This window comes from Mytilus edulis, chromosome 4 (genome assembly GCF_963676685.1).
Source record: "Mytilus edulis chromosome 4, xbMytEdul2.2, whole genome shotgun sequence".
Taxonomy (NCBI): domain Eukaryota; kingdom Metazoa; phylum Mollusca; class Bivalvia; order Mytilida; family Mytilidae; genus Mytilus; species Mytilus edulis.
This window is the reverse complement of record NC_092347.1, coordinates 29,445,588-29,464,503: the sequence shown is the minus strand read 5'-3', so window position 1 is coordinate 29,464,503 and position 18,916 is coordinate 29,445,588. Positions and strand designations below refer to the sequence as shown.

Here is an 18,916-nt window from a genome sequence, read left to right as displayed (position 1 = left end):
TCTCGCCTACTAGTACTGTTATATTGATAAACTTTTGTTGGTCGTTTTCTGTAGAACGCGTTGTTATAAATCGTCCCAAAATTTGTTCACGTTACAACTTTTAAGTGTCACTAACAGATATAGATATTTTTACTGTCTGATAAACATTCATGATGGTCCTAAATACCGCCGTTAATATTCGACTCCTATTCCACTATGGAAAGCCAACGGGGTCAAAATTCTTAATTCGTAACTTGTCAATTCGTAACTTGTAACTGTGCAATTTCTAAATTGTTAATTCGTAAATTGTTAATTTGTAACTTGTTATTGTGAAATTCATAATGCTTAATTCGTAAATTGTCAATATGTAACTTGCACCTTTGTAGTTTCAACATTCTTAATCGGTAAATTGTCAGTTTGTTACTTGTAACTGTGCAATTTCATCATAATGCTTCATTTGCAAATTGTCGATTTGTAACATGTATCTTTGTATCAAAATTCAACATTCTTCATTTGTTAATTGTCAATTTGTAACTTGTAGATTTCAAAATTCTTTATTGGTAAATTGTCTTTTTGTATATTGATGTTTTGTAACTTGTAACATGTGACTTGTCGATTCGTGAATTGTCGATGTGTGAAATGTCGAAGTGTTAAATGTCATCGTTGTATTATGCTAACGATCATTATGACGACAGATGGCGCTCGGGTTTTTCTTCGGTGTATAAGCCTCCTGTAAGTAGGAGCACTGCCATATGGAATACATACCAAAGGAGTATAAATCAATTATGTACAGCACATACATATAAAAGATAACAAATAGATAAATACATTGTTTATTTTATATGGCATGTATAAAAGGGACTCGGTTTTGTATTGAGGTAACCTCGTATAAACATGTTTGTTTACTGTACTGGTCACCAAACCTGCAATGAGGTGTGTCACTTCCTTTATTTAGGTATATAGATGTGTCGCTGGAACGGGCTTCCTTATCAACTTCGTAAATATATTACTGTCACTTGGCAAGAAATTTCTACTTAATATTTAACCGGGTCAAAACAAGACTAACAAGAATGTGTCCCCAGTACACGAATGCCCCACTCGCACTATCATTTTCTATGTTCACTGGACCGTGAAATTGGGGTAAACCCTCTAATTAAAAAGATCATATCATAGGGAACATGTATACTAAGTTTGAAGTGGATTGGACTTCAACTTCATCAAAAACTACCTTGACCAAAAACTTTAACAGGCTGAAGCGGGACAAACGGACGAACGGACGGACGGACGGACGAACGAACGGACGCACAGACCAGAAAACATAATTCCCCTCTTCTATCGTAGATGGGGCATAAAAACTTGAAATATAAGACGGTGCTGGAAAAATACTAATATTGTCCTGGGCCCGCACATTAGGACTCAATGTATAATGGCAGAAATGGTTTGACAACCATCATTCATTAATATTATAATCTCAATATTAAAATTTCAGAAAAGAATGTAATTTATTCTAATGATATGTTTTACTACAAGAAACAAATGGACGCACAGTCTTTATTTATTTGGCTCCTGAGTAATGAACATAAATCAGGAATCTGATGTACAGTAGTTATCGTTTGTTTATGTAGTTTATACGTGTTTCTCGTTTCTTGTTTTTTTTTATATAGATTAGACTGTTGGTTTTCCCGTTTGAATGGTTTTACAAAAGTAATTTTTGGGCCCTTTATAGCTTGTTGTTCGGTGTGAGCCAAGGCTCCGTGTTGAAGGCCGTATCTTGACCTATAATGGGTTACTTTTATAAATTGTTATTTGGATGGAGAGTTGTCTCATTGGCGCTCATACCACATCTTCCTATATCTATAAAAAATGTTTAATGATATCATATAAGTTTTTTATAAAACAAACTGAATGAAAAAATATTTTAAATGAGCCACTTAGTTAATGTATACTATATATCAAAACTGTGTTGAATATGCACTATTTTGTAATAAAATCTAAAGGAATCAGAAAAACTAATCGAGGCCCTAAAATTTGAGATATTGTCAACCGGAATGCGAGAAAACCGCATATATTTTAATGGTCAGGTCAATAATGAGATATCATATCGTCAATAGTATGGGACCAGTTCACATCTTCAATCATCAATAAGCTTGAAAGGATACAGTGACAACCTGTGAGATTTATAACAGGAGAGTACAAGGACGTTCAAGTCAGAAGCTAATATTTCTGTACGAGATGGTCGCAGTGCTATAGAACCAGACAATTTCGAAAAAAAAAAACTCGTCCAAAAAGAACACTTAATTGCTGTCAAGGGCCCGATTTGACAATTATCAGTCAAGAAATGTTGTGAACAAACATGCAGATAAAAAACTACCCGAAGTGTTTTGAGATTTCAACGAGTAAAATACAACAATATTCTAACTCATTTTTGGTATAAACAGTATTCGAATAGGACCACATTGAAGAAGCGTAGTGCGTACACCGAGCGTTGACAGCCGTTATGTAACTTCTCTCGAGCATCGTCAATACATCGACGGCGCTCTCTCTACCGTTGTATTAAAGCCGGTATTTGTATCCAAAACGTTCTCCTACAGATACAGATCTAAAAGGATCGTGGTACAAGATCGAAATATACTAGGAGGTGTCCCCTCTATATGTTTTAATGACCATGATCGTTAAACTACGAAACTGTTTATTTTTTACTACACGCGTCACCTACATAAATTTGAGAATGGAGATGGGGAATGTGTCAAAGAGACAACAACCTGACCATAGAGCAAACCACAACCGAACGCAACCAATGGGTCTTCAATGCAACGAGAAACTCCCGTACCCGGAGGATTCTTTCAGCTGGCCCCTATTCCTTCAGTGATACCGGACGTCATACTGAACTCCGAATTATACACAAGAAACAAAAATTAAAACTTATACAAGACTAACAAAGGCCAGTGTTTTTTTGAAATCTCAAACCCCCCTTCTTAATACTCCCACTTTTAAACAAATTGACGCCCTCTCCCTCTGACTTGTCAGAGAAAAGAGCTTGCCATATCGCCATTTGCATGAAAGAGGCAATTATCTCTTACTAGTATATGCTTACACTAATTATACCCCACGCAACGAAGTTGCGGAGTTGCGGAGGGTGTAATGTTTTGACCCGTCCGTCTGTCTGTCTGCCTGTTCGTACGTCAGTCCATCGGTCCTGTTTCTTGTCATCGCAACTCCTCTCAAACCACACAACAGAATTTCATGATAATAAGGACAAACTAAGTAGATTTGCATATCGGCAAGGAATTACAATTCATTTTTTTTCTAGAAGTTACGCCCCTTTGAACTTATCCTCTGAAACCACACCACAGAATTTCATGTAACCTTGTAGATAATAAGGACATACTATGCATAGGCGGATCCAGGGGGCCCTGGGGGCCCGCCCCCCCCCCTCCCCCTTTTCGTGGAAAAAATTTGGTTGATTATATAGGGAATTACTGAAGCATGACTGGAGCGCCCCCCCTTAGGTCAGTCAGCGGGCCCCCCCTTAGGAATAGTTCTGGATCAGCCACTGCTATGTAGATGTACATATCAACAGGAAATTATGATTCATTTTTTTTTCTTATACAACATTTTTTTCTTACAGTTATTTTATTCCTCCAGTGACAATGTGGGGACGTGGGGCATGTAAGCGCGCTCACTAAGGTTCTTTAATTTTATTTCTCCACGAAAATATTTGCACATTATTTGGGGTTTGGCCAAAGGAGTATGTATTTGGTCATTTTTAGAGTAAAATGATAGCCTTGGATCCTGGCTGACTGTTCGACAGAAGAGCCAGGCGGAATACAACCTGGTTTGTCAATAGGATACAAGGATGTTACGAATTCATTGCAAATGATTTTTTATTTTATATTTGACATGCAAATTTAAAAAAAAAAGAAGGTATATTGATTAACATCGTGAATCATTTCAGTTAATTAACGATTGACAACATGTTAGATTTAGTAAGGTTGCCGGGCTATAAGGAGGTGTGGCACCAGATGGGGTTCATATCGGGAGTACGGGGCATTAAGCAGCTTTTGAGATCGAGGGAGTCGTGAATATTTTGGTCTTTTTGGTTGTACATTTTTATTGTAGGAAATCTGGTAGCGGCAATTTTTAAGCTTCTTGTCCAGAAAATTCAGTAGGCTTTATATCAATACATAAAATTGAGAATGGAAATGGGAAATGTGTCAAAGAGACAACAACCCGACCATATAACCGACAACAGCAGAATAGAATATATATGTCAGCCCTTCATGTCAGAATAAAATGGTCCGATAATAGCATTTTATGATTAATAGAAATCGTTTATTACTAGTACCTGGGGTTTTCAGTAATGATGTAGCTTTTTAAAGCCGACTATATCATGTGTATATGGTATACGGTTTTGTCATTGATGTAGGCAGTAGGTTGCCTATAATTGCTTACGGCATGGACTTTAATTGTACTTCGCGTTGGTGGATAGTTGTCTCATTGGCAATCATACGGTTTATTACCACATCTCCTTACTGTATATACCCGAATAATCCAGTCGTAATATTCCACTGACCAACGACTATTTCATTAACCTCGTAATTAGAAGAGATCAATTATTTTGAGGGACTGAACTAGTCGGGATGTTTTTTTTTATATAGTTTCCGAACGAAAGTCTACGTCAGTAATAAAAATAAAACTGGGATCCTGTAAACATGCAATTTTTGTTTTGCTTTTTTTAGAGACGCATTTGCTGTAATCAATGGATTAAAATTACTTAGGTATATATTCCACATGGAGGTACTCCGACTTACAGGAGGATTATACACCGAAGAAGAACCCGAGCGCCATCTGTCGTCATAATGATCGTTAGCATAATACAACGATGACATTTAACACTTCGACATTTCACACATCGACAATTCACGAATCGACAAGTCACATGTTACAAGTTACAAAACATCAATATACAAAAAGACAATTTACCAATAAAGAATTTTGAAATCTACAAGTTACAAATTGACAATTAACAAATGAAGAATGTTGAATTTTGATACAAAGATACATGTTACAAATCGACAATTTACGAATGAAGCATTATGATGAAATTGCACAGTTACAAGTAACAAACTGACAATTTACCGATTAAGAATGTTGAAACTACAAAGGTGCAAGTTACAAATTGACAATTTACGAATTAAGCATTATGAATTTCACAATAACAAGTTACAAATTAACAATTTACGAATTAACAATTTAGAAATTGCACAGTTACAAGTTACGAATTGACAAGTTACGAATTAAAAATGTTGACCCCGTTGGCTTTCCATATTCCACTGGTTCTTGCTATACTAACTTTAAAAAGTAATATCACAGAAATACTGAACTTCGAGGAAAAATCAAAACGGAAAGTCCCTAATCAAATGGCAAAATCAAAGCTCAAACACATCAAACAATTGGACAACAACTGTAATATGCCGGACTTGGAACAGGCATTTTTTAAAAGTAGAGATCTCTTCCTTCAACTCAGATTGTTTCTACAATAACTATTGTTTGAAGTCAGTTTCTTTAAAGGTTCATTCTAGTTAAAAATAGTTAATATTACCAAATAAAAAATTGAAAACAACACGTTTAATAATTTCATGCGTCCGAAGAGTTTTCCTGGATTAACCTTCATCAAGAACGCTCACAGCCAGACATTTGAAATCCGAGGGATGCATAACTACCAAAACAGTTGAAGAGCTATATGACAAAAATACCTAAAACATATAGCCAAATTCATATATAAATTCATATATTCATTATAAACGTACAATTTTAGAAAGGTTTTTTATAAATCATGTCAGTACCGAAGTACTCACTACTGAGCTGATGATACCCACGATAGTCCACCAACAGAGGTATCGACCCAGTGATGTAAAATTTGAAAAAAAACACGTTTCAAATATTCATGCGTCCGAAGCACTTTTCTTGATTTACCTTTTTCAGGAAACCGCTACATTTTAGCAAATTGTAATCTAGAACGGAATGACAATGGCGAACTTAAACTGAAACGTTCGACATAGTGTCTAGAACCATAAACGAGAATGAATAATGAGATGTTAAAGGCAAAGAAAGGAACTTTTAAATCAACGGCTTTACAATAAGAGTAAGCAAAAACTAAAAAGTACTCAAAACATGTTTGATATTAATTAGCAATCAAATGTAAAATAACAAAAATGCCGAACTCCGAGGAAAATTCAAAACAGAAAAATTTTAATTAAATGGCAAAATGATAAGCTCACACACATCAAACGAATATTTTCGAATTTCTATCTATTTTCGTAAGATAACTAGCTTAACATGGAGAAAAATAAAAAAAGATTATAAAAGTTATCAAACACCCAGGAAAATTCATAACGAAAAGTATACATATAAATGATAAATTATTAACTCAAACCCATCAAACGAAGGGATGACAACTGTCATATTCCTAATAAAGGTGGTAGAAAAGTCGGGAGATTTATGAAACATTTTAGATAAATTCTCGCAAAAAATTAAAACTAATTAAAATTTATGTATACAGGTCTGCAACTCAGGTAAGATAATCGAATGTGTATTTATTCACTTATTTGTGACTCTGAAATTTTGATATGTGTTATATTTTGGCGTTAGGTCATTTACATTCTTCAAATTTCAAAACATGTTAGCCTGTTAATCTGCCAAAAATGATTCGTATTTCGCACGCCTGTTGGTCCTAAGACAATAACTTTTTTACTGTTTTCAAGGATTTTCATCATAAATATAAAAAAGAAGATGTGGTATGATTGCCAATGAGACCACTGTCCACAAGAGACCAAAATGACAAATACATTAACAACTATAGGTCACCATACGGCCTTCAACAATGAGCAAAGCCCATACCGCATAGTCAGCTATAAAAGGCCCAGATATGACAATGTAAAACAATTCAAACGAGAAAACTAACGGCCTTATTTATATAAGAAAAATGAACATCAATGTTGAATTTCATATAACACCTCTTATAATAATGCAAATTCATTTATAGATCTTTACATATATCGGGTAAACATTCCAACGTTCAAACAATGAACAATAAGATTACTCACTGTATGAAGATAATTCGTCAAAGGCTGTAACTTTTTATTGTAAATGATGTGGTTCAACCTAAAAATACACAATATGACAATATTCAACTAACACACAAGTCATAAGTTTGATATGTTGACATCGCGATTGATAACCGTTAATATACACAATAAGCAGTTCAAACATTTGTTCAATAATAATGTGCATATCACTTACGCATTGACGGCCTATATCATATCAATCATTTGCTAATAACTTGTAGGTTTTCCAGAATGAACAAAGAAGTTCAAAAACCATTTCAGTGTTAAATCGAGTAAGGGGAAAGAAACGAGTCTGTATACAGTACTTTCTGCTCATGATAATACCTCCATAATTTGGAGCACCACTTCTTTAACGTATAATGTACTTTATCACATAAACAATTCAGGATAAATCCGTCATAAAATCAATACTAATATCGGAAAAGTTATCAGATTAAAATAATCGCCATACAATCCAAAATTAATTATCAATCAAAGTTATAATGTTTATCGATCCGATACATTCCCCGCCATAAAGTTTGTGTGAAATTAACTCTCATTTGTTACTAACATTGTTCTTCAACTGGAAGCAACACTACAATTCTGTGTGCAGATCTTCGGATCAATAAGTCCTGAGTTCCGGTGTATTTAGTTCCCGGTCCAATGTTCTTGTATCGAACGGTTACATCCCTCGTCACACCATCTCTACTTGAGTTTGCTTCAACTATTTGTCCTAATTTCCAATTACTACGAAACGAATTGTTGTCCTGTACAAGAACAAGGTCCAAAACTTGAAGGTTCCGTTTACTCACATGCCATTTCTGCCTAATAATTAACGATGGAAAATAATCTCTGTGCCATTTTCTCCAAAATGTATTAACTACTTGTTGCACGAATTTCCAACGTTTTTTGAAATTGTCTGATTCATCCCAATGTCCTACTGGCACATTCGAAGATGCTCTTCCGAGAATAAGATCATTCGGACATAAATATGTTCCCTCGTTCGGATCAGACGTTGAAGTTCCTATAGGTCGCTCATTCAAAATGTTGGCTACTTCAAGTAACACGGTTTGTAGTTCAGAAAATGTCATGATTGATTGTCCAATGGCAAGACTCAAACTTTTCTTGACGGATTTAATCAATGCTTCACTGCATCCATTTTCCCAAGGAGCGTCAGCTGCTTTTGTAAATTCCCATTCCATGCCGTTACCGTTCCCAAACATTTTGATCGTATCCCAATGCCAACTTTTTACTACTTCCTTTAGTTCCTTACTAGCTGATACTAGTTGTGATCCAAGATCCGACCTTATCTTCTTAGGATATCCTCTAATAGATGTAAATCGTCGTAATACCATTATGAAACTACTAGTATCGTATCCATCAGCAAGATCTACATATACAGCTCTACTGCTCATGCAGTTGAACAACACTCCATAAGCTTTTCCACGAGTGCGCCCCTTAACGGTATCCTTAATTGTAAGAGGTCCGAAGAGGTCTACTGAACAGTACGAAAACGCTGGTGACGGTTGAAGTCGTTCCAAAGGTAATGGTCCCATTTGTTGTCCAATACATTTGTTTTCTCGTCTTCGACATATAATGCATTTTTTCCTAATCATAGAAATGTATTTGCGCACCTTTGGAATCCAGAATCTGGATCTCACTTTAGCCAATGTTACGTCTACTCCTGCGTGATCCTGATCATGTACTGACTTTAAGTATAACCACACATAATGCCCTTTATTAGGTAATAGCATTAAATCAGTTCTGTTCCAAGTGGCTTTCAGCCAATCAGCTAATCTTTTACCAACAACAACTATACCCGCGTCATTCTTTTCTGGAGATAGTCTTCGAAATGTTTTTGTCCAATTATCCGAAATGTCTCTTTGTAAATATCTAATCCATTCAAATTCTGCAGCATTTAGACTTTCGGCAGTTACACCCATTGATGCACCTTTGAATGATTTCGTATTGGCGATTCGCATCAGTATGCATGTTACTCGCAAAAGTTTTGAATATGATGAAATGTTTTCCAGTTTAACATCTTCGAAATTTAAACCAGACATTGTATCATTCATCTTCTTGATATCATATGACATAACAATACCTATCGTGTCGGGTAGCTCGTCATTACCTAAGTTACAATCTTGCCTTAAAGGCCACTGGTCTATTGGATCATTTAAAAATTTAGGTCCATTTTTCCATATTGAGTTCTTAACTAAATCATTAGGAGATGTAATCCTTGTTGCGAGGTCCGCTGCATTGAATTCACTTGGTACCCACCACCAATCGGACGGTTCAGTCTTATTTTGAATTTCTGCTACTCTTGTAGCAACAAATGTGCCGAATCCATAACTCTCTCGTTGAATTTGTGCCCTAACAATCATTGAATCGACTATGTGTATAACTCGACTAAATTTATAATCCATCTCCTCTACTAACTTTTGTCTAATTCTAGCTGCCAATACAGCTCCACATAATTCCAGTCTAGGAACAGACATCTGTTTAGTTGGTGCTATACGGTTTTTTGCTATCACTAACCGTGATTCAAATCCCGCTTGATCTGTTCCCCATCTGACATATGCACATGTTCCATAAGCTAATTTACTTCCATCCGAAAATATGACTAGCATGGGATCCCCAACAGCATTATTTGGCTTTAAACATCTGTGAAATTTCAACTGTTCTATGTCGAAAAGCTCTTTGAAAAAATCCATCCATTCTAACCGTGATTCTGCTGACATGGCATAATCCCATCGAGAATTGTGTAAAGTCTTGTCATTTGTATTGTTTTCTATGCATAGCTTTCGCATTAGAACCTTAGCTGCTAAAGTATACGGAGTAGCAAGTCCTAACGGATCATATACACTAGCAACTTGACTGAGTACCATTCGAGGAGTTAATGACGTAGGTACGCTACTTTCAATCTGTGACTTCGTTATATTTTCTCCTTTCCGAACATTCTTGTACTTAGGAGAAAAATTAATCTTCACCTTGAAATCGAACAAGTCTTGTTTTGGATCCCACCTCATTCCGAGAATTTTCTCATGCGCAAATTCATCTAAATCAACCTCCACGGATTCACCACTAACTGGGGATTGTAGATTACTGCCGCATTTTTCATTCCCAGATATAATCCAATGTTTAATGCGAAAACCTCCACATGCCAGCATTTTCTCGGTCTGCTGGGTTATCAAACGAGCATTATCTACACTTTCAACTGACTGTAATATATCATCTACATAACTATTTCTTATCACCATTTTTGATGCATCTGGGTAGATGTGTTGATACATTTGTGCTGTTTGATGTAATGCAAGCGTCGAAATAGCTCCACTCGGTCTGTCGCCAAAAGTCACTGTCAACAATGCATAGTGATCTGGATCTCTGTGTGTTTCTAAATTTCTCCACACAAATCGGTGTGTGTGCTGATCTAACGGTGAAAGTCTTATCGCATTGTACATTTTTGAAATGTCACCAGCCAAAGCTATAGATTCTTGTCTGAAACGAATTAAGACCGCTAACAAATCATTGATCACATTGGACCCTTTCGCCCAATAGTCATTCAGAGTGTGTCCCATATAAGATGATGAGGAGTTAAATACGATTCTTAATGGTGTCGATTTTGATTCGGGTTTTAATACCTCATGATGTGGTATGTAATGTATCGGACCGTTATGTCTCATCATTTCCTCCTTGGTCAATTTCCTTGCTATGCCACGTTTCACCATATCCATAATCTGTTCATCGTAGGCACTTGCATATTTTAATGAATTTCGGAGTAGTCGTTTTTCGGTAGATCCAAGTCTTGATACGGCTGAATTCACGTTATTTGGTAGGTTGTTTGGATTTTTTATCCAGGGGTAATTTACTATCCATTGCTGTGATTCTTCATCATGTATCATGCCTGATTTAATGATATTTAATTCCCTCTCCTCTCTTAAACTATGTTGCGATTGTCCCACAGCACATTTGCCACACTTACATGAACCACATTTTAATGTGGTTTGTTTCCCTGGCCCTTCTATGTCAAAAAGAGAATCTAGTTTGTCTTTAATACTGTCTCTGTCCAATACATGAATATCATTTAACGGAATGATTTTTCCAGATGCCCAGTAAATACGGACTATGCCATGGTTTGACAATTTTGGCACTTCTAGTAGAGGATGACTGCCACGAATGCAGTACCCAAACTGATTTTTCATTAACTGTAGATTTCCAATTTGTTCTTCTTTATTAGGCATTAAAATACAACAATCTGTGCCGATCAATATGTCTACTTGGCCAGTTGGTCTTTGTATATCATTCTTGTTGATACCTTTGAACAGTTGTTCGACTCTACTCATATCAACTCTTGCAACCTCGGCCGTAACTTCCTCCATGCCATATGCTTTTATTGTCCATATCTTACCTCCAAGGTCAGTCAACGGTATTACATACTCTTTGCTTTGTACATGTTCGGTTACATTTCCAACCTTTGTCACAGATAATGTTATATCTTGTCCAGATAATCCTAATCGTTTAGCAGTTTTGTGTGTGATCAGTGACATGTTTGCTCCAGGGTCCCAAAGTGTTGTCAAAGACATGTCCTTACACTGAACTGAACTGATCATCAATAGTACCCCATTCTTGTTCTTGTCATTGTTTATCACCTGTGTAGAGTTATGAAAGGATATGCCATCCATGTGTGCAGTGTGCAAATTTTTGTGATGAATTTTCCCACATGGTTGATGAAGTTCATTTTGTATGTCACAAGGTTTACGGCTGTGACAATGTCTTGACAAATGTCCTATCTTTAGACAACTGAAACATCCACCATTTTTTCTCACTAAATCAACCTTTGTCTGACTATCTAATCTCGCAAATATAGAACAATCACCTATTTCATGATTATCTGATTTGTGATACCAACATTTAAACTTCCCTTCTGTATTTCTATTTGTACCGGCATATTTGTCTGCATTGTATCGACTTGTTGGTTTGTTTGACATTGCTTGAGCTACCTGTGCAAGACCTTCAACAACCTGTTTCATCACTTGTTGGTTCTCTTGTAATTGTACTTGTAAGGGATCTACAGCTACATCATTATTATTTTCGTCATTTTCGGATTCATTTGCATCCAAAGTATTGATCTTTCCTTTTGCTGTTCCATATTCACGCAAATCAGACTCCATGTACTCAAGAGCACTTTTTTCCTCTAACAAAAAATTTAAGAACTCTTTGAAACTCAGGGGAATACTTTTCGATTCTGTCTTTTGTTTTCGCAATGCCCATTCACGTTTTTGTATAGGGGGTAGGAGTTTTTCTATCTGACTCACCATAGTTGCTGTGTTCATCTCGGATTCGAGGTTCATACGTTTTAAATCAAGCCAACATTTCTCGACAGTTTCTACTACCGAAATAAACTTCATGTTGTCACCTTCTTGAACTTTCTTTAATCTTTTTAATTCATTTAATATGTGATCAATCAATTTCTCTGCTCTGCCATATTTCATATCAAGACGCCGAAACATTTCCTCGAAATCATTGTCAACACCTTTCACAACAGTTAAGGCTTCACCACTTAAACATTGCTTCAGAGCATAAGGATCTTTACCGTATGACGATATCATGTGTCTTTCATAATCAACTTTGAAACTTGGATAATCACGAATACTGCCAGCAAAAATAGGAGCCTCTAATTTTTTCACCCTAAACGTTTCAGTATCTTTATTTTTCTTAGCATGCTTCATGGAGTTTTGTTCTTTTAACTTACTGTCTTGTTCATGCTTTATCTTCTGTCTTATATTCTCACACAATGATCTTGATTTACAAAGTTCTCGGTACATACCAGTTAAATCATGATTATATTCGTTTATCTTTGGTTTGTCTTCTTCATTTTCAGAATCAAATGTTTCTAAAAATACCTCATGTCTTGCTTCTAGTTCTGTGTAAGCTGTTTCCAAATCTTGAAGTATTTTTTCAACCACAATTATCCCAGACTCATCCTGTATTCCTTCTAGTAAGCGACCATATATTCTATGAAATCTCCCTTTGGCCGTACTTCTTTTCTTCTTTGTTACTCTTTTGTGATCGGCATCAACAGACATCTTGCCTTGCGTTGAAATGTATGAAGATAATTCGTCAAAGGCTGTAACTTTTTATTGTAAATGATGTGGTTCAACCTAAAAATACACAATATGACAATATTCAACTAACACACAAGTCATAAGTTTGATATGTTGACATCGCGATTGATAACCGTTAATATACACAATAAGCAGTTCAAACATTTGTTCAATAATAATGTGCATATCACTTACGCATTGACGGCCTATATCATATCAATCATTTGCTAATAACTTGTAGGTTTTCCAGAATGAACAAAGAAGTTCAAAAACCATTTCAGTGTTAAATCGAGTAAGGGGAAAGAAACGAGTCTGTATACAGTACTTTCTGCTCATGATAATACCTCCATAATTTGGAGCACCACTTCTTTAACGTATAATGTACTTTATCACATAAACAATTCAGGATAAATCCGTCATAAAATCAATACTAATATCGGAAAAGTTATCAGATTAAAATAATCGCCATACAATCCAAAATTAATTATCAATCAAAGTTATAATGTTTATCGATCCGATACACTCACTAATGATGTTACGTACATGTATTCTGCACAAAAATGATATGTTGACAGAAAAACATATTTGCAAATGGTTGCAGAACAATAATGTCACAAATAACTGACTATGCGGTATGGACCTTGCTCATTGTTGAAGGCAGTACGGTGACCTATAGTTGTTAATTTCTGTGTCATTTGGTCTCTTGTGGAGAACTGTCTCATTGGCAATCATACCACATCTTCTTTTTATAATGTGTATCGTTATGGTGAAAGTTGATGCATTTATGTATGGCTGATTGTATATATTTATGTTGGTCATGTTAAATTAAAGGCGATCTTGTAGCGAACACAGAACCCTATACTTTTTTCCTACGATATCATGTTCAAAAAACCTTCTATTTTTCGAAGGAGAAAAACGATGGAAAAAATAACTTCAAATAAAGGCAAGTAACTTGCATAGTTTTATTGAAGTTTATACCAAATATGAATTGACAATGAAAATGTAATCGTAATTATCAGTGGTTAAAATTTATGATTGGATTATGGCATTTCCTGAAATTGAACAATCAATTAATTGCTTGGTTTCATTGAATCAGTGATCAGTTTACATCTATCGAAGTATAGATAAAAATCTATGCTGTTTAATCAGCATTGATCACAGTTATTGAGTCAAGGAAAAGTCACAAGGCAAAAGATTAAAAAAATGTTTGCTCTTCCCCTCACACATTCGCCACGTCCTCAATCAAAACCAATCCTCTCACGTATGAGTATAACGTATAACGAAAATGTGCAGTTTTTAGATTTAATAAGACGTCTATCAACATCGGACAGCGTACAATCTGCCACAAACGACATTCAATTCCGTTGACCGAAAAAAAACTAAATTTGAATTTGTCGGTCTGTTAATAGAACCATTTCAAAATTTAAATGTCACTTTTTTCGGCAATTACTCGTGGGACGATTGCTTTTGTAGAAGTTTTACTGCATGCACAACCGTAAATGATACATGTATCTCTCCGTAAAAGTATTCACCACAGCATAGCATTCTCCGATTTTCAATATTTTGATCAGTTGAATAAGAAAATTGCGATGTAGAAAAGTACATATCTTTTGAAGTGTTGACAATTACTCCACTGAAGCACAACCGGAAAATCCTCTCACGGTTTTCATTGCAGAACCAATTGTTCTGCGTGTGTAGATTACGAACCGTGGTATATATCGGCACAACTGTAAACAATGGCGTAGTGCACATGGATTTTACTGTATTCATTTTGGTCTTTGTAACCTATAAAATTAAGAAAACGACATGTAAATTATTATGTGGTTTTGATGTTTGAATAGTAAAAATAACTTAACTATAATCAATTTTTGTGTAAATTTAGAATTTTTGAGTGTATTAGAATTGAAGATGTACTTTCAATCTGAAGAACAACACTGTTTTATAAGATCTTGACTTCAAACTCATATTTAAAAAAGAAATCACCAGAAGAAAAGTTATGATTTTTTTTTTACCAAAAATACCGAACACAAACATAAATTAAAAAAAGGAAAGTATATAAAAAAAATGGAAAAAAGAAAGACTATAATAACAGAGCGAATGGATAACAACTGTCGTTTTAAGATTTGACATTTCTCGAGGAAAACACATTACTTATTTGAGACAAATAAGATGAATGTTTTCAAATGATGTTTAATATGGAATATTCGTTCACTGATGATTTTGGATATGTTTATTATGTCGTAACTACAATCTCGTTCCCTTTTCATGAATGTGACCTACCGAATTAGACTATTTACCGGGTTTTTAATAACATAAGCAACACGACGAATAACACATGTAGAGTAGGATCTGCTTACCCTTCTGGAGCACCTGAGATCAATCCCAGTTTTTGGTGGGGTTCGCATTGTTTAGTCTTAGTTTTCTATGTTGTGTATTGTGTTCTATTATTTGTCTGTTTATGTTTGTGGTTTTTTTTAGACCTGGCGTTGTCAGTATATTATCTATATATGAGTTTGAGTGTCCCTTTGGTATATTTCGCCCCTCTTTTAATCGAAGATTTGCATAAATGAAGATAAATATAAAGATTCCAAGACATTTCTAAATCATTTTTATCAGTTTTGACCACAATTATAGTTCATACTTCAACTTGAGTCAAACGTGTTACTCAAGAATAAACTCAACATGTTATCATAATTTTAAATGTAATTCTAACTCAATATAAATATAGAAAAAGAAGATGTGGTATGATTGACAATGAGACAACTCTCCACAAGAGACAAAATGACACATAAATTAACAACTATAGGTCACAATACGGCCTTCAACAATGAGCAAAACCCATACCACATAGTCAGCTATAATGCGGCCCCGAAATGACAATGTAAAACAATTCAAACGAGAAAACTAACGGCCGAATTTATGTACAAAATATGAACGAAAAAGTTCATTCGTTTTTTCATCGAACTATGTATAGAGTTCACTTTGTAAGCACAATTTTACCGACACAGGAAATAAATATTTCATTCCTAATTTGTTTTTAAAAAAGGATATGAAACCTCGCTGCAACTGAATTTTACTCTAAAGTGTAACTCTAACTTGAACACAAACTATATGTTGCAGTTTAAAGCTGAGAACAGGTTCATACATGAACCAAGTGACAGAATTTCGAAATGATTGTCAGTTGTGCAAACAACTATATTGGTTTGCTATTATTATTTACGACTCGCAGTACATCAAAACGTATTTTGTATTTATTTCCTTATTTTTTACTTTAGGTTAGTACAATTATTCTGTCATATTTCAAAACATGTTAACCTGTTAATCTGTCAATAATGGTTTGTATTTCGCACTCCTGTTGGTACGTAGACAATGAATCGTTTCGGTTTTCAAGGATTTTATCATATTTTTTTAACATCAACGTTAAATGTCAGACAATACACACAATAATAGAACAAATTGAGTTCTAGATAATAACATATTATGGGTTAACATTTCAGTATAACAAATGGAACACAAACATTGAGATAAATTACTCATGATTTTAAGTACATGTGTTCTTCAACAATCATATGTAGAAAAATACGAGTTGGAAATGGAAATTTGAAATACTAGTTGGAAATTACCATGGTTCCGTATTGAAGACTTTGACCTATACTTAGATATAAGAAGATGTAGTATGAGTGCCAATGAGACAACTCTCCATCCAAGTCATCAAAAGTAAACCATTTTATGTCAAAATGCGGTCATCAGCACAGTGCCTTTGCCCACACCGACAGAAGCTATAAAGGGTCTCAAACATGACTAGTGTGAAACCATTCAAACGGGGAAACCAGCGGTTCCAATCTATATAAAAAAAAAACGACAAACAAGAAAAAACGTATGAACCACATAAACAAACGACAACCACTGAACATCATGTTCCTGAAGAGAACTGGTGCAAACAAATGCAGCAAGTTTAAACGTTTTAATAGGTACAAACATTCACCCTTACATGATACAATAGTGTCACATCACAACACAGAAAGACACACTATAATATATCAATCTGAATTGCTTAATTCAATCAAAAGACACATTAACCTAAACATACGAGAACAAGAAAATGAACATTAACTGAACGAATAAATTTTATCTTTGACACAATGTTAATACATTTTAGGTAATTCATTTGTAGAGAGGGCTTTCATTAAATAAAATACTGTTTAAACTAAACTAAATAAACTCATCGTAAATACCAGGACTAAGATTTAAAACTTACGCCAGACGCGCGTTTCGTCTATAAAAGACTCATCAGTGACGCTCGAATCAAAAACATTTTAAAAGGCCAAATAAAGTACGAAGTTGAAGGGCATTTATAAGGACCAAACATTCCTAAACCAAATACAGCTTAGGTAATCTATTCCTGAGGTTGAAAAGGCTTAGTATTTCAAAAATTCAAAGTTTTGTTAACATTTCATTTATTATTATGAACATATCAATGATAATTCGAGTCAACACAGAAGTGCTGACTACTGGGCTAAACTAATGTTAATCCAAAATCAATGAAATAAGAGTTCAGATGTTAAACGATTTCTAAGAGAGAACCTTAACCTTGAACAAAATGCCGCCAAATAAAATAATTTACACTGGTAAATGAAAATAATTTTGTTGTAAGATATACAGTATTGGAGAAGGGAAATATTTTCTACTCAATAAATAATTTTGTTGTTCATAGTTCGAAAACTGAAGTGAAAATGTATAGACCGGACAAACACTAATCAAAGCTGGTATATATCAAACATAGAAAAACGAGATATAACACTAAATAATTAAACATTTAATAACAAAAAAGCATTACAAATTGTATCAACAGGTCAAATTCGAAAGTATTCATAATTGTTTAATTTTTATACATTGGACTTGTATGGAGAGTTGTCTCATTGGCACTCATATCACATCTGCTTATTTATACATAAGAACAATACTTACACAAATGATATTTTGCAATGAAACACCTGATTGCCAATAATGATTAGGAAAATATCAAACAGAAATTACAAACTAATGGTCTACATATATTGTTTTATCTAGGGTTTAAGTTAAAGTTAATATTATGGTAATGAGAATTTCTTAGATTTTGAGTCATTGATCAGAGCTGAATACCAAAAGTAGTATCCACTGTATACAATGGTATAATGAATACAAGACATTTGGTTCCATGTGCGTGTAAAACTAAATAACTTTTTTCTTTGTATATCTGTATTATATTTTATATTCGAGTTCTTAGACCCCAACCGGCTGAAAAATAATTTAGATTGAAAAAAAAGATTGAAAATAAACGACAGTACTTTGAAATTGATATTATAAAAGGTAAAAAACTAATAAATGCAACTCTATTTTCTAGATCATTCATATATTCAATTTGTATATCTTTAATTTCTTGTTTTATGTTTAAAACACATTACACTTTTTACATTTTAATATGAAGACATGTTTTCCGATTTCATTTCACATTTCAACTGGAAATCGCACTTTTCGTAGAATATCAATTTGATATTTATGTTTAATTAACCTTAACAGAGCTTGTAAGTAAATATTTAAGTCTAATTTTAATTTTAATTCATTTTTGAACACATAAATTATATTTGGAGTCAAGCTCAATATTTTTTTACACTTGTACCTATTATGTCTGTTTGTTTTATTCACACATTGTTTTCAATATAATGAAAGTTTATGCGACTGTCATAC

General features: G+C 34.4%; 1 protein-coding gene across 1 annotated transcript; it reads right to left on the bottom strand.

Annotated features, from left to right (window-relative positions):
- Positions 1-7,105: 7,105 nt before the first annotated feature.
- On the bottom strand, positions 7,106-13,507 carry LOC139519371 (uncharacterized). The gene is made up of 2 exons (XM_071311383.1): positions 13,385-13,507; positions 7,106-13,246 (listed from the first exon to the last, which is right to left on the bottom strand). Exon 2 carries the CDS (start codon positions 13,169-13,171, stop codon positions 7,652-7,654), a length of 5,520 nt encoding a protein of 1,839 aa, XP_071167484.1. The 5' UTR covers positions 13,172-13,246; positions 13,385-13,507; the 3' UTR covers positions 7,106-7,651.
- Between the last annotated feature and the right edge of the window lie 5,409 nt (positions 13,508-18,916).

Bases quoted from the DNA above. Each gene is read 5' to 3' on its own strand.
- LOC139519371 (XM_071311383.1), bottom strand. From the start codon at position 13,171: ATGTCTGTTGATGCCGATCACAAAAGAGTAACAAAGAAGAAAAGAAGT.